The sequence below is a fragment of the Pleurodeles waltl genome, chromosome 7 (genome assembly GCF_031143425.1).
Source record: "Pleurodeles waltl isolate 20211129_DDA chromosome 7, aPleWal1.hap1.20221129, whole genome shotgun sequence".
Taxonomy (NCBI): Eukaryota; Metazoa; Chordata; class Amphibia; order Caudata; family Salamandridae; genus Pleurodeles; species Pleurodeles waltl.
This window is the reverse complement of record NC_090446.1, coordinates 1,357,268,917-1,357,284,480: the sequence shown is the minus strand read 5'-3', so window position 1 is coordinate 1,357,284,480 and position 15,564 is coordinate 1,357,268,917. Positions and strand designations below refer to the sequence as shown.

The 15,564-nt window shown below is 40.4% G+C and overlaps 1 protein-coding gene across 1 annotated transcript in view; it reads left to right on the top strand.

Annotated features, from left to right (window-relative positions):
• Positions 1-3,294, top strand: part of LOC138247405 (leukocyte immunoglobulin-like receptor subfamily A member 2) — a 746,857-nt gene extending 743,563 nt beyond the window's left edge. The window contains exon 7 of the mRNA XM_069202043.1: positions 3,033-3,294. Within this exon, the coding sequence (XP_069058144.1) occupies positions 3,033-3,172 (140 nt within the window). The 3' untranslated portion in view covers positions 3,173-3,294. The remainder of the gene's footprint in view (positions 1-3,032) is intronic.
• Positions 3,295-15,564: the final 12,270 nt, after the last annotated feature.

The following is a 15,564-nucleotide window of genomic DNA, read 5'->3' as shown; positions in this document are numbered from 1 at the left end:
ATTGATGGATGAAGTTTGAAAGAGATGCAGTGGTGGCTCACCCACATAGAGGTCTGGGACAGGCTAGCAATCTTTGGTTCTAGCCTAGATATTGTCATAGAATTTGACACCAGCAGAACAGGCTAGGGAGCCACCAGTGGAAATGTGTTTACTGGAGGAAAGTGGTCATCAAAAGAACAGAATATGCACTTAAATTGCATGGAGTTGCTGGTGGGGTCCTTTTCAGTTCGCTATTGGACAAAGGACAAGGCAAATTGTTACATGCTTCTGAAGATAGACAATGCCTCAACAGTTCATCATATCAATCATCTGTGAGGTGCAAAATCCAGGTTGCTAGCGCAACTGGCTAAGGACTTCCGGCAGTACTGTCTTGACCATCACATCGGTGACAGAGGAGTACAGCCGAGGGGAAAACAACAAAGTGCCCTACTGCACTCACAACACCGCCAAGATCTCAGTGCTTGGAAACTCCACCCAGAGTCTTTCAGGCGATTCAGAGACACTGGGGACCATTTCCAGAGGACCTGTTTGCTTCTTGCCAGGATCATCAGGTGGGAAAATACTTCAGTTGGAGGCCAGATCCTCAAGCAGAATTGGAGTGTGGAGAGAGGTTACGCCTTTCCCCCGTTCATAATGATCATGAGGTTGCTAGTGCAAGTCTGGCTTCAGATAGAGGACCTGGTGGTCGTTAGTACTTTTTGGAGGTGTCAAGTTTGGTTTTCTGTGAGGATGGAATTTTCTTTGAATTTTCCAATCCATCTACCCCGCAGTCCAGATCTCCTGAGAAACAATTCAGGAAATCCTCATCATCTGATTCAGGATGGATCACTCTATCTAATAGCAGGGAGGAGTTCAGGAGCCAATGGATGATTGGAGGACTTTCAAGGAAGCTTGCTTTAACCAGTCAGAGATATCAGTCCACTTGGGGGCAATGGTTATGTTGGTGTATTCAGAGGAATACTGATCCGCGGGGGTCCATAATGGTCCATTTATTGAATTTTCTGTCCTTGATGGTCACGGATAGGTTTGCTTATTGTTCTGTGAATATCTTTAGGTCAGCCTATTCGGTTGGCTATGACCCCACTGATGGCTCTCTGGTTGGCAGCTGTTGGTCAAGAAACTGATGAGAGGCATGTGTTTGTCTATCCTACTTGAATCTAGGTATTCTTGCATGTCGTTTGTCGCAAAGTCCTGAATCTGTTCCTTTCATGGCAACATAATGAATACCTGAAGAGGAAACAATTATCTGGTAAGTTAGTCATGCTGCTATGTTTACTTTCTTGTAAATTAGTATATGCTGTGTGAGCCCTGGATATTACAGGTAATGTATTTATCCAAGAAGGGGTTACTTTCCACATTTCGAGGCAAATTAAATCCAATTCCAGGGTGGTGTTTTATCCTGTTTCTCCAGCCAGTCCTAAACTCTGCATGGTCAGATGCCTTAAAGCTTATGAGGTTTTGATGAAGGAGAGTCATCCTGCTGGGGAACGCTAACTCCTGATTTCCCTCTGTAAGTAGTTTAAGGTGGTGTCTACTGCAAAATGACTAAAGCTTGTCATGCAAAAGGCTGGCATTGCCTTTTTGATTGTAAGTGCCCACTTGGCCAGAGGGGTGATGGCTTCCGAACCCTTTTCTCTGGGGCTAGACTGGAGGATATCTCGAACACTACTGATTGGTCATCAGATTCTAGGTTCAAAGCAATTTACTTCAAACCAGTGTTTAACATGCCACGCTGTAAGCTTTGAACTAGCAAAATCTGCACTTCCGATCCTGCCATAGAATGTAAAATTTCCTAGCTTTAGTAACAGAAAGTGTCAATTCTATTAAGCACACAGGAGCAAGGTTTATTCCCACCAAGTTAGATGTTCCTCCTCCCTATAAACAATTGGAGTTTCTAGGGGAGATTAACTTGACTGCCATATGGTCTAAATATAATATTCTTTGCATGGGTAGATATGTCTGTCTTTGATATCTTTTTGTGTGTAACCATGATATTTGCGTACTTGATTGGATTCTGTCATGCTTGTGGCATCTCTACGGTATTGGTATGATTCTGTTACCAGGATTCTTTTCTGTATTTGTTGCAGGGAATGGTTCTTCTAAACAGGACTGATCACTGCATAATGGAGGATGGTTGTCGCACAAAGAAAAACGGAGGATAGAGATCATTAGTGGACTATATTGGTCAGGGATCTTCTGATTGGCTGTTGTTGTTCTTGGTACTTTTCAAGAGTTCATGGGAAAGGAAGTTTCTTTTGAGACTGTAAGACTGCTGCATGAATAAAGTAAAGAAAGAATGAGCATAATCTTCACCTCCATGTCCTTAATAGGATTGACATTTTCCATCACTAAAGCTTGGAAATTTTACATTTAGTCTCAGTGCATGCCAAGAAGCAACAGATCTGAAGTTTGGGGGACTCTATGAATCAAAATCCCCTATACAGTGCAAAGATTGGGAAATAGAGCGGAACAACTAGGATGAAGGAAAAGAGTTATATCGGCGTTTCACACTAACTGTAGGTAAAGATGAATGTTTATAATAACCCTTCTCTAGCACCATCGACAGTTCCTTGCCAGGCTTTAACTTCCAGTTCAACTGCCAGAGCATAGGACCTCCAGGAATCTATAGATTATAATTAAATACAGTGTTCAAAGGATAACATAAAGAAGGACAATATCTTACCCCATACCATAAACTGTCATGGATAGATTAGTTTCTCAAATGAATAGGAGTAATCAGTAATACACAATTTACACAAACAAAATGTAGAACCACACAGATATACCAGGGATGAAGCAAATTCTGTTTGGAAGGTACAGTAACTCAAATGAACAAAAAATATTCCAGAGAACACATAGCTTGTATTTATTCAATACCAACCAGTCATATAGTAATGCTATAGACATGCATGCATCTACAATCTACGTGTCCAATGTCCTTTATGTTGAGGATAAATGCTGCAATTTCATGTCTCTGTATGGAAAACACATTAGTTATGAAACATTTATTTCTGTTGTATTTTATCTCACAGATTTCACCCAAGGAAACATTGTCCAAATTGTGCTGGCTACAGTGGTCCTTCTTATTATTCTTGTCATCCTCACTCAGCACCTTCACAGCAACAAGAGGGATGGAAACCGAACCAGAACTAAACATTATCAAAATGACTGATGGAAAATGTACATTAAATGACCCTTCCGCTTACCTAGCAGACCATGGCGCCTTTATGTCTGTCTTTTTTTTGCAAAAAGACTCTGCCTGTTTTACAAAGAATTAATGAGAATGAAACTACTTTTATTTTTAGGGAGTTGTATTTAATAGTGATTCAAAGGAAAACAAAATGAAACCACATAAAAAAATCAATTTGTTATCTCAGACGTGATTTAAAGGTTTTTTTTAATGTCCTCATTCACCTCATGTTACCCTCTAAAATCGTCTTCTGGTACTGTATTGATAATATCCTTGTCTTAGAGGAGTCACCATGTCCAAGGCAGTTTTGCTATTTTCTTCTTGATACCATGGCAAACCACCATGTCCAAGGCAGTTTTGCTATTTTCTTCTTGATACCATGGCAAACCAGGCCAGGTGGCAAAGTACAAATACAGCGAGTGGTTGTAATCATAGGACAAATCCCTGAAAGACCCTCAATAGTACTCACAGCTTTACCTCATGAAATGCCCATCTTGTTCCAGCCACTTTGCCAATGGTGACCAAACTTCTACTTTCTATTTTCCAAACATGCAGTGTCTATTCTAAGGTTGTACTCAATGGACCACAGCCAGTCGGCCGATATTGGAGGGAGAATATTTAACCATTTCCTACATATCTCCCAATAGGCTAGGGGGATCATGCAAAAGATCAGTTTCAAATCCTCTTTATTCATGCTGGGATGCTCTTCCAAAATGCCAAAGATAACGAGGGAAAGGCTTATCTGAACTTTTATGCGAAGATCATAACAGTTAAAGCCTTACTCACATCCTCCCAAAATTTCTGGACTCACGAACAATCTACAAACATATGAATATCGTATGCCTTTTCTAATCCACGCTTTGCACATCTCACCATTCGGCCTTTTCCCAGCTTTGATATCCTGAGTGGGGTCCAATAAACTCTGTTAAGGGAGAAAAATTAAATGAAGGGAGAAAAATGTAATTGGCAGGCTTGGCAATGCTACAAAGAAGACTCAAGGATACTTGCCATAAATTATCTAACTAGAGCTCTGGCAAGTGTTCTTTCCACAACTCCTGCAGCAATGTGAATTCTCCTCCTGCCATGTCGATCATTAGCCAGTGCTGTCTTGAGACTTCCTTGTTCTTGGGTACACCCAAAGTTAGTCTCTTCCAACTTATTTGAACCACCTATCTCCTTGCCGATGCTTGAGGCCAGCTCTTGATTTGGAGGCATTTGAAACTATATTATTCACCCGTTCACGGAACACAGCCTAAGACATAAGCCTACCCTCCTCAAACAATTGGCCCCACCTTAAGATACCCGCCTCTTGTAAGGGAATTGCCAATCTATCCCTAACCCAGTCAGGAGGTCCTGGTGAATTCTACAAAGATGCAAGCTTGCTGTGGTAACCAGGTTTGGTGGTCTTCCTAATACAGTGCCATACTTCAGCCATTCCCTGTAATATCTTAAGCCTGACATTTTTTAGATAAATAGGGTCAGCATACTTATATATAAAACATAAATCTCTACCCTGAATATCCCTTAACATAGCTATGAACATAGGAGCATATTTAGGATCACCTAGCCCCACCTAGCGCTCCCATAGAGTCATTTTGTTGATACTATGGAGGCGTTAAAATGCCATGCCATATTTATACAGTGGTGCAGTGCAAGCATTGTGCCACTGTGTAACCCCTTGAACCACATTATGCCTGCGCTAGGCATAATGTATGCAAGAAGGCGTTCCGGCGCTAGGAGGCTCACAAAAATGGCACAGTGAAATTTAAAAGATTTCACTGCGCCATTTTTGGCATCTTTTGTAATGCCTGCTCAGAGTAGGCGTTCAAATGAGGCTCCCAAAAAAACCTCTGGACCTACTTGAACTTTGCTACACTAGCGTCAACATTTTTGAGGCTAGGGTAGCAAAGCGCCACAATATCGTCAAACATTTTGACGCTATTGTTCTAACCACCACCATGGTGTGCTGTATTATAAATACAACAGAACCATGATGTCGTTAGGTGCCAGTAGGGGGGAGGGTGCAAAACAATTTGGTGCTTCATCTATACTGCAGCACTTTTTCTTAAATATGGGCCATAGTGCCTAAATCTGAACTGTTTGGGCTGCCTAATAGCATCCTTCGTTTTTTTGCATAAAAGCCCAGGCATAGTATTGCAGATCCGGGAGAGTCAAGCCGCCCTTTTCTATCTTCCTCCGCACTTTCTTCCAGGCTACCTGTGCCTCTTTTGAAGCCAAAATAAAACTGTTAATCCTACCTTGCAACTTCTCTAACCCTTCAATCTTAAAAGGGAGTGGGATTGCATTAAATAAGAAGATAAGTTTAGGCAAAATATACATCTTAACCAGATTTATTCTCCTGCACATAGTAAGCAGTAGATGAGCGCAACTCGTAATCAGATTACACACCTCTTTTCTAACTCTTAGACGTTTCTCTTGAGGTAGTATCCTAATATCTTGCGTTATTTTAACCCCTAAATACCTCTTTTCTTTCTTAACCCGACTACTTGCCCCCAGCATATTCCAGGCCATTATTTCTGTCTTGAGATTATTGACAGAATGTCCAGCGACCTTGCCGAATCCTAGGGTCAGTCTCTCAATTACCAGTAGTGCCCCCTGAAGGTCGGATGTGTAGATCATGAGGTCATCTGCATAAAGAACAACCTTTTTTCCCAACCATTGCATCAAAAGGGAGATATACCCTCTTCATTTCTGATTTTGTTGGCCAACGGTTCAATATAAAGATTAAATAATAATAGGGATAACGGACACCCCTGTCCAGTTCCCTTAGTTATCCTAAACAAAGGGATCAAATTCACATTCACTAAAACTTTGGCACAGGGGTTTTGATATATGAAAGCCAGAGACCTACAAAAGTTCTCACCTAGGTTGTACAACTTCAGCAGAGGCAGATCTATAGATCCAATCAAAACATAGGTTAGCTTATATAACTTAGAAAACCTTTCCGATCCTCATGCAAGTGATCCCTAATCACTCCATTAAGCCTCTGTTCCAATATCTTAGCGAAGATTGTATAATCTCAGTTTAAAAGTGAAATTGCCTGTATGACTCACAAATTCTAGTGAACTTTCCAGGCTTCAAACTTGGGCCCATATTTATACTTTTTGACGCAAATCAGCTCTTGGGCAGATTTGCGGCAAAAAGTTTACCGCCGGCTAACGCCATTTCAACGCACCAGCTGGGTGCCTTATTTATGGAATGGCGTTAGCCGGCCCTGCGGCCTGGTTAGCGTCAAAATAAATTACTCTAACCGGGCAGCAGATGCGTAGGGAAGAATGGGGGTTGTGCATCAAAGAATGGTGCAAGTCAGGTTAGAGTAAAAAAAATTGACTCTATCCTGACTACCATATGAAAAAAGAGAGGTTTACCCCCCAAAAAAACTACCTGACCTGGGTAAGGAAACATGTCTGCATAAACAATTGGTCAAAAGGCTGGGATAGATTACAAAATTTTCTAACAAGAAGAGTGCCAAATACTTTCTTGGGGACATAATTTCTTTGTCAAAATTTATTCATCTATAATTATACAGAACGAAGAGAATCATAAACGAAACAAACTGTCACAATTAAACTGAACAATTACACCAGGACTAACATTTGCATCACAATATCCTTCTGGAAAATCAATTGTGCTTTCTACCCAACCCTGCAATTTGAAGACGCCAAGGCTCCGAGCGCATATGAGCTGATAGCCAACGGACGGTTATTATTGACTCCCCAGTCGGTGCCCGATTAATAGTATTCTTGGTTTAAATAACGGTCAGGATTTCGCGCTATTTTTACACACGTGAGAGTTACTGAATCTTCTTTTACAGGTCCAACGGGTAGAAGATTTTCGTGACAGCATCAAATTATAGGCAAAAGTTGTCCCATTGTGGTCCTGATGAGGCCCAGAACGGAAGGGGCCGAAACGCGTCGACACCTTGTGGATTGCGGCAGGTTTGGGTAGAAGGCACAATTGATTTTCCAGAAGGATATTGGACAGTGCAAGAAACCCTAGGAAGTAATTGATCTGGGTTCAGTATTTGTTGCCATAACTAACCACAACCACTGCATTTAAGTGGATTATGTCTTTAAGTACTTTACGTACCACTACCTCTTATGGAGGAGATTGAGTTGGGACAATTTCCAGATGTTTAATTTTTAGTTATTATTTTGTGATATGTTTACTTTCATTTATATGTAAATAATTGATATTGTGATGCAAATGTTAGTCCTGGTGTAATTGTTCAGGTTAATTGTGACAGTGTGTTTAGTTTATGATTCTCTTTGTTCCATATAATTATAGATGAATACATTTTGACAAAGAAATGATGTCCCCAAGAGAGTATTTGGCACTCTTCTTGTTAGAAAATTTAGAAATCTATCCCAGCCTTTTGACCAATTGTTTATGCATACATCTAACCTGACTAGCGTCATTTGTTGACGCACAACCCCCATGGAAATGACTCCTGTCTTAGCAAAGACAGGAGTCATGCCCCCTGCCCAATGGCCATGCCCCCCCTGCCCAATGGACATGCCCAGGGGACTTCTGTCCCCTTATGCTGCTTCAAAAAATAAAATACTTACCTCTACTTACCGTAGATGGGTCCCCCCCCATCCATGGGTGTCCTCCAGGGGTGGGAAGGGTGGCAGGGGGGGTGTCCTTGGGGGCAGGGAAGGGCACCTGTGGACTGCTTCCATGGTCGGAGCAGTCCATGGAAATGAGCCCACAGGTCCCTTAACGCCTGTCCTGACCGAGAGATATTGATGACCCTTTCTCAAATAGCTCCACAAATATGTTTGTCAAAACCAGCAACAGGGAATTATTCAAGCCTTTATAGACCTCATGTAGTAGGCCACCTGGGCCTGCTACCTTTCGTAGTTTACCAGACCCTATAACTTGCTTGACCTCCAACGGAGTTATAACACTACTAAGAAGAGTATTCTTTTCCTTGTGTAATATGTTTAGATCTTCAAGGCACCCTTGTTTCAACCAGGACTTCACTCCCTCCTCTGAAGTCACTATATCTTTGTGATATAATTTTTTAAAAAAGTCTAGAAACACCTTTTTCAATCTCCTCATTTTCTCTTAACAATGTTCCAGTATTTTTATATTTAACTTCCTTAATCACATTTCTTACTTGGTCCACTTTGGTTTTCCAAGCTAACAGCCTGTAACAGTTTTCTCAATATTCAAAGTGAGCTAACCTGCTAGATTCTAACCTATTTTTAACTCTATCATTGATTACTCCGCTAATTCTCCTTTTATATTTTGCAGGGCGGTCTGTAAAACTTCTCTCTCATTATGTTTGAAAGCCATTTGATACAACTTTTCCTCCAGCTCCTGTATCTAGGACTCCAAACCTCTAACCTCATTGATATAGGCTTTCCTTTTGAAGGCCCCTGTATTGATAATTTTCCCTCTTAAAAAGGCTTTATAGGCATCTAACACTTTCCCCAGAGAGTTTGAGCCTAGATTCATATGAAACTATTCCTCCATCTGAATACAGAGTGTTTCTACAACCTTCTCATCTAACAGGAGGGTGCGGTCTAATGTCCATCTCTTGTTTTTCACTCTACTTACTAGGGTAAAATCCGTTAACACTGCTGAGTAGTCCAAAATGTGAACCCCTAAGTGTTTGATCCCTTGGACCTGGCTCTTTACACTTTGAGCCACTAGAAAATATACATTCTGGATTGATGACCATATTTTTTATTGTTATAAGTAAATCCTCTTTTGGACCCCACCGTCTCCCTCCAGATTTCACTCAATCCCAGCTGAGTCATGATTAGTTTGATTTGGGATAACATTTTTGTTTTAGATATTGATGTAGTCTTGGCTAATCTATTCAGGGTGCTATTTAGAACCATATTAAAATCACCTGCCAGGAAAATAGGGTTAGAAAACTCTAGTAGGTTAGCTAGCAGTTCCCTAAGTGGACCTACATCATCTACATTTGGACCATAATACCCCGCCAAGTTATGCATCTGATCATATCCTACTAATCTTGCGATAACCCAGATTCCTGCTTTATCAACAGCACTTTCTTTAATATAGATTTTCGGGTTATTTTTTAACAGCATAGTCACCTCCTTCAAGTAGGTATTGTGACTCGTATATACCAGGTGCTGGACCCATTTTCTCAGTTTGAGCATATCGATGAACTCTCTCTCAATCAAGTGGGTCTTTTAGGTATTCCAATAGCCTCTCTCTCTTCTTTTTTCTCTCTTTCACCTACAAACTATTCACAGTCCAGGATAGGATTTTTACCTGGGCTACCACATCCCGAGCAAACATACCCTGACTAGAAGACACAACACCCCCCGAATAGGGTATAGTGCAGACCAAAGAGCGATTAAAATACCTAAGGCGTCCGAAGTTATATGTTTTCTTTTTTCCCTAATGCTCCCCACCCAGTGTCCCAAATACTCCCTCCAACCAACCTCCTCTGGAAAACCCACCCTAACTTCCTCATAGCCTATGACCTTAGGGAGCACTCCCACCAAAGTGCACCTTTAAAACAAAATAAAGTAATAGGCCGACAATAGGAAAGAAAACCAGAAAAGCCAGAAAGAGGAGTACTTATGGCAATGTAGCAACAGGGGAGGATTTAAAGTTCAACCTTCCCTTGCCTCTAACTGCTGCCATTGTGAGAGATGGTTTTAATAAAATCATCAACTTCCTTGTAGCATCTAAAATTATGTATTTTATTATTAAACATCACTCTAAGGGTGATAGGGAATTTCAGTTTTACCCAACTCCCACTGCTTGTTTAATTTAATCTGTGAAACGTCCGATTTTATTTAAAAAGTTATGCCTTCGGCTTTCAATTACTTCAATTTTAAGGCACTTTAGAGAATACACTCTTTTAAAGTGTAGGTATGAAAACTGACCAGCATCTTTCTCGGCTTACAACTACTGGAGTTCATCCTGAATGGGTCCCTATGTACACTTTGAATGTCCTTAAGAATATTCTGTTCTAAGTTGCTATCTTTGTTCCTACTTTAATCAGCTTTGCCACAAATATTTTTATGTTGTCCACCTCTGCCCTATCCAGAACATGTAGAATTTGCAAACAGTGTCTTCTCTGACTATTTTCCAATAATTCTAATTTTCTTTGACAATCTTCCCCCATTGCTTTCAAGAATGTCCTCTTTATTAGTCTCTGCCAAGGTTTTTACATCCTTGACTGCACCCTCCAATATGGCAGTTCTATTAGCTAAATCATCTATTTTCATCTCCAATTTATCACAAACCTACCAAATCTCTCTTTGATTGAGTTCTGACACTTCAAATCTGCTCCTAATCTCTAGGGTTAGGGCCTGAATCAGTGACTCAACTGAATGACCCCTCTGCGCCTCAGTTGGGAGAGGAGAGTAGCCACTGAGCCTAAAGTATTTGGCTGAGAGTTTCCACCAGTCAAGGTCTCCCCTTCCTCAAGGGATTTTCCTGTTACCATCAAGGGTTGTTGTATGGCCGTATCCCCTTCGTCTAACTCATCCACTGCTAGAGCTTGGTACCTGTCGGCGTATCAAGTTTTAATGGACCTCCAGCAGCCATATTATCAGTCAAGGGTGAATTATAATGGCTGAAGGTGTTCTCCTGTAGCTCCTCTCAAGGCCTCCCCACTTGTGCGCCCTCACTCAAAATGAATGTCTTAGGGGCTACTTTAAAATAGGCTGTCAGTGAAGGAGTAATCTTTACTTTACGTATCAGTTTCCCAGACTTTCCTCAATCCTTCCTCTAAAAATGTACTCTCTTATTGGGTGCCAGTGTCCTAATAGAGGCAGGATTCACAGACAAAACACTAGACTTCCCCTCAGCACTTCATACCTCCACCGAGTTGGGTTCTTTGAGTCGACAATCCTGACCCCTTTGTGAACACTTCTCAGCGCATATCTTATGTTTCTGCCAGTCTCACTCAGACCGCCATTACCCTTTGGCACAGCACTTTTAGTTCTAAATCCCACACTTCCTTTTGCCAATAGTTACCATACCCTAGAGCATGGTTACTCTTTGTTGCAGCTTTCTTAGCCTTCTCCAAACTTTCATACTTCTGGACTTTGCTGGTGTGCCACTAATAGTTCAGCGCACAATTCAGCTTTGCATACTCCACAGCTTCTGGGCTGCCACGGCTTCCGGGACTGTTTCCGCTCCCCTGGAAGGGATTTTTTGCTGCAGCTCTCTGACCCCTGGAGAGCTTGTGCGCAGCCCTCGTCCAATGCTCCTCCCTCTTGTTCTCTCCAGGATCCTACTGCTCTGTGGCTCTGCTGAACTCACTAGTGCCTGAACCCAGGTACAGCAGTAAGCACAAGCAAGGGGTAATTTCAACAAAAATGCTCCTTTCTTTATTTCTCCTCTCTTGTAAATCTCATGATTTTAATAATCAGCCTTATCCGGTCCAAATTGCATGCCTCACCGTTTGTGCCCTCAGGGGTATTAGCTGCCCTGACCTGCCGCAAGCCGACCGTCATGTTCTTCCCTCATGTTTTAAAGGTTTATATCCAAATCTGTAATGGATAGTAGTCCTTCATAAATACTTTAAACAACTTTGGATGAGTACGTATGTCTAATGTAAATTACTTATAAGAAAAAGCAATAAATATAGCACAACATAGTCAATTACCTTATAATGATGACGCTCAGGCCCATATCCTTGCTTCTCTTCTTCTGACAGACCTTTTTAGGAGTCCTGAGGGGAAAAGGGGAGTTAAAAACAACACTTTAAATCAATGCAAACTATTTGATCACCCATTAAATCCAGGAGACAGAAGATAAAGTTCAAAAGTTTATTACAGATTGAGAGCCAAACTGATACAAAAGAATCTCAAGACCATACTGTATAAGTACAGAATCACCAAAGGTAAAGCGTTGAATACAATTGAATCGTATGAGCATAAGGCATACAAGAATTTTGGTTGAAGCAATACAACAGATGAGAAAAGCAATACAACAGATAAGAAATAAGATCAGATGATCTGAAGACAAGTCACAATATTCTTACTTCATCATTTGAGAAACTAAGTTAGCCTAAGTACCCTATACTGAACTAAAGGAAATCCTAGTTGATTCTCTGACAAGATAAGACTAAATGGGAATATAGGAAATTATCAGCATAACTGAAACTCAGTATATGTTCTGATGGCGAGTGAGCCACACAAAGGAATAGAAGTAGCCCTCTACCCCTTTAAGTCGCAAGGGAATCCACTTTCGTCAAAGGCTAAAGAGAGTGTACCCTAGAGCAGCCTTCCAGAAATCCACGTCAAACCTCATATCCTACAATTTGGACATCAAGACAGGCTTGAATGTCTCTCGAGCTGGGTGCATAGACAGGAGTCTTTTCTTCTCAGTTCATTAGTATTCCTTTGTCCTTGCCAAAGTATCCTGCCATACTCCACTATCTTTTACACACAACATGTCTTTCGTTAACTGTAGACTCGCACAAATGCACTTGCAAATAAAGGATATTGCGACGCGAGCAAAACTCCACATTGAAGGTCAACAACAGGAATTAACCATTTCAGGCCTTTGGTTATGCTACCTTTATATGGCTTTGAATGCACATCTCCAATACAAGATGATAAGTGCACCTTGCAATTGTAAACAAATATAAAAATTATAAATGAAACACAAATATATGCAATTACATCATAATATCATATCCCAAATACATGGATATAAATGTGCATGAATGCTACAATTCAGCACGTTAATATCAAATAACAAAACACACATGGGTATGAAGTTCTAATTCTCTACCGTGATTGCACCTTCAATTAGACGATTTAGGTGTTCTAGCTTCCATTAGTAATGTTAAGACACTCGATATATGTATTGTCTATTCCATTTCTATGTCATTTCTGTAACACATGATGGTAAAGCCAAAATCCCACCTTGTTAATAACTAATTGTGTAATTTGTGATAGTATCCACAAAACAATACACTATAATAACGTCCACAAATGCGATCATCAAGGTGCTTTACTTGGGAAAATGGTGCAGTGTATGTGATTGTCAAAGGAGAGGAAAAAAACAATATAAGCCAATTTTCTGAAAAAAATGGAAATTATGGTTGTGGTTGTTTTGTAGGTATATTAATGTTCCTCATATTGCTCACTGTGCATTAAATAGTAAGCACTCTAAAACTTAAAAACTTAAATATCGTTGACGTTTTTAACCCTTATGTAGATGATTAAAACAGGATTTTCATAAGGACAACGTGGAATAATAGAGGTACCCCGAAATGATAATAATACCAAACAGAATCAGAAAATAGATGAAATGACTAAAGAAGAAGCAGGAATTCTTACCTTCACCAGAGGAATCATAAATGATTCACAACTGTTAAGGTGAAAGAAATGAAGGAATGGTAATTAAAGAGTATGCCTCAGAAACCAAATGTGATAAACACTGCAGCATACAAATGTTGTTAAAAGCATGGATGAATGACTCAAAATGACTGAAAAGAAACCAGTGTTTGGATATAATAGTAGGAATACCCAGTTGCCCCAGTGTATAGTTTTCCTGCAAGGGTTAGAGGAGCATCAGCTACAGTTCCATCTTTCAGAGATTAGAGGGCTTATTCACAAAGGCATGTTAAAGTACATAAAGTGGAACTTCTGCAGTACCCTTTCACATACTTTTACATGCCTTTGTGGATTCAGACTGAAGCATTTCAAATGAGAATATTCAGAAGCTTTTCATATACAGTAGAAAAATAGAAAGGACTGTGTTGAGTTTGTACTTTTAAAAATAAGGAGTCATATGGCTCTGAAACAATTCTCCAAGTCATGTAAGAGAATGCAGAAGAGTACCCCTGTAGTGCTTTGTGAATTAGGATCAACGTTTCCAAGGAAAAATTAGTAGTAATAGTTGTAGTAGCAGAAGGAATATAAAAAAAATCTTACTAAAAAAATCTTACTTCCGCTTTCATTTTCAGACTAATGTAATATTTAATGTTTTATGGGACATACAGCAAATGGACATGCAAGAGAAGATAATTTTATTTATTAAAAAAAGCTGCATTCCTCAATGCATCACAGTTTTTTAAAGGAACAAGACAGTATCAGACTTAGCGAATTGCTTACAATATATTTTCTTAGGCTTATAAAATGGATGCATACTGCCTTATTCCCCTGCACATCGAACTTTCAGGGCCTGATTACGACCTTGGCAGATGACATACTTGGTCACAAAAAAGACGGATATCCTGTCCCATAGCAGAATGGGTTGATGGATGTGTAACAAATGTGGAGGCCGGTCATGTGTTCATTGGCCTTTTGCTGGTAAGAAGACCAGAAAGCAGTGCTTAATTTGTGCTTGTTGTTTCCGGTGCTGAGCACCGGCACTTAATTTTGAGGGCCAGCGCTTATTCTTCTGCCTCAAGCATTTACTACAAGCAAAAGACACATATGGGAAAGACGGAGGAAAGGAAAAACAAAAAAGCGTCACAATGGGAGAATGCAGAAAGCTGAAAAAGTGAGCTGAACGGGCAGGGAGTGGCTTCAAATGGACTGAAGAGGCCCAAGATGGATTCAGGATTACGCTGCCTCAGTATTCCGTATTCCCACATTTAACTGCAGCAGCCGCATGTTTAGGAGGAGGGCTTTGGGCACCGGCACATTTTTATTTACAAATTAAGCACTGCCAGAAAGTGATGATAATCCTGTGATAACTTTGCTTAACTTCAATGTTTATCTCAATGTGCCTTTCCATGTGTCTGTTAAAAACCTTGCTGTCCTCAGGGCCCAGAGTAATCGAAGAGGTTGTCTGTTATAATATTGTAGTCTTTAATATCAGCCTGCACATATGTCGACTACAGAATATATCATCAAATTAAGCACAGATTGGCAAGTATACATTAACTTTTCTAATTCCACACCTACTTACTTTGAAGATATGTGGGTAGTCGCTATTGTTGAGATGATAGAAGTGCATGATTAAAAATTCAAAGATGGCCATCGTGCGTCCTTACATGGGTTTTCACAGTTGCCATATGTGAATGCATTTGTAAAGTTTTAACAAATGATTTCAAAGATGACCATTGTAGATGCCTGTGGCGTCCGTGACATCTATCTTTGAATAGGTTTGATCAAATAATACAAACCAGCTGCAGGTGACCATCTTGAAATGGTCAAAAAATATTTTAAAATAGGTGCACAGCAATAGTGTGGCAAGTGCCAAAAAGTACAAAATAATAAACTTAAGTGGAAGCATGGCAGGGGCTTCAAGAAGGGAAGGTATGGGGACAATATTTAAAAAATGGAGCAGGATGGAAGAAGCAACGGACGAATTGTGGGAAGAAGAGAAGCAACATGAAAAGCCAGGGGTTGGGAGTAAGCTAATGGGAAACAGCACATAAGGGAGAGAGT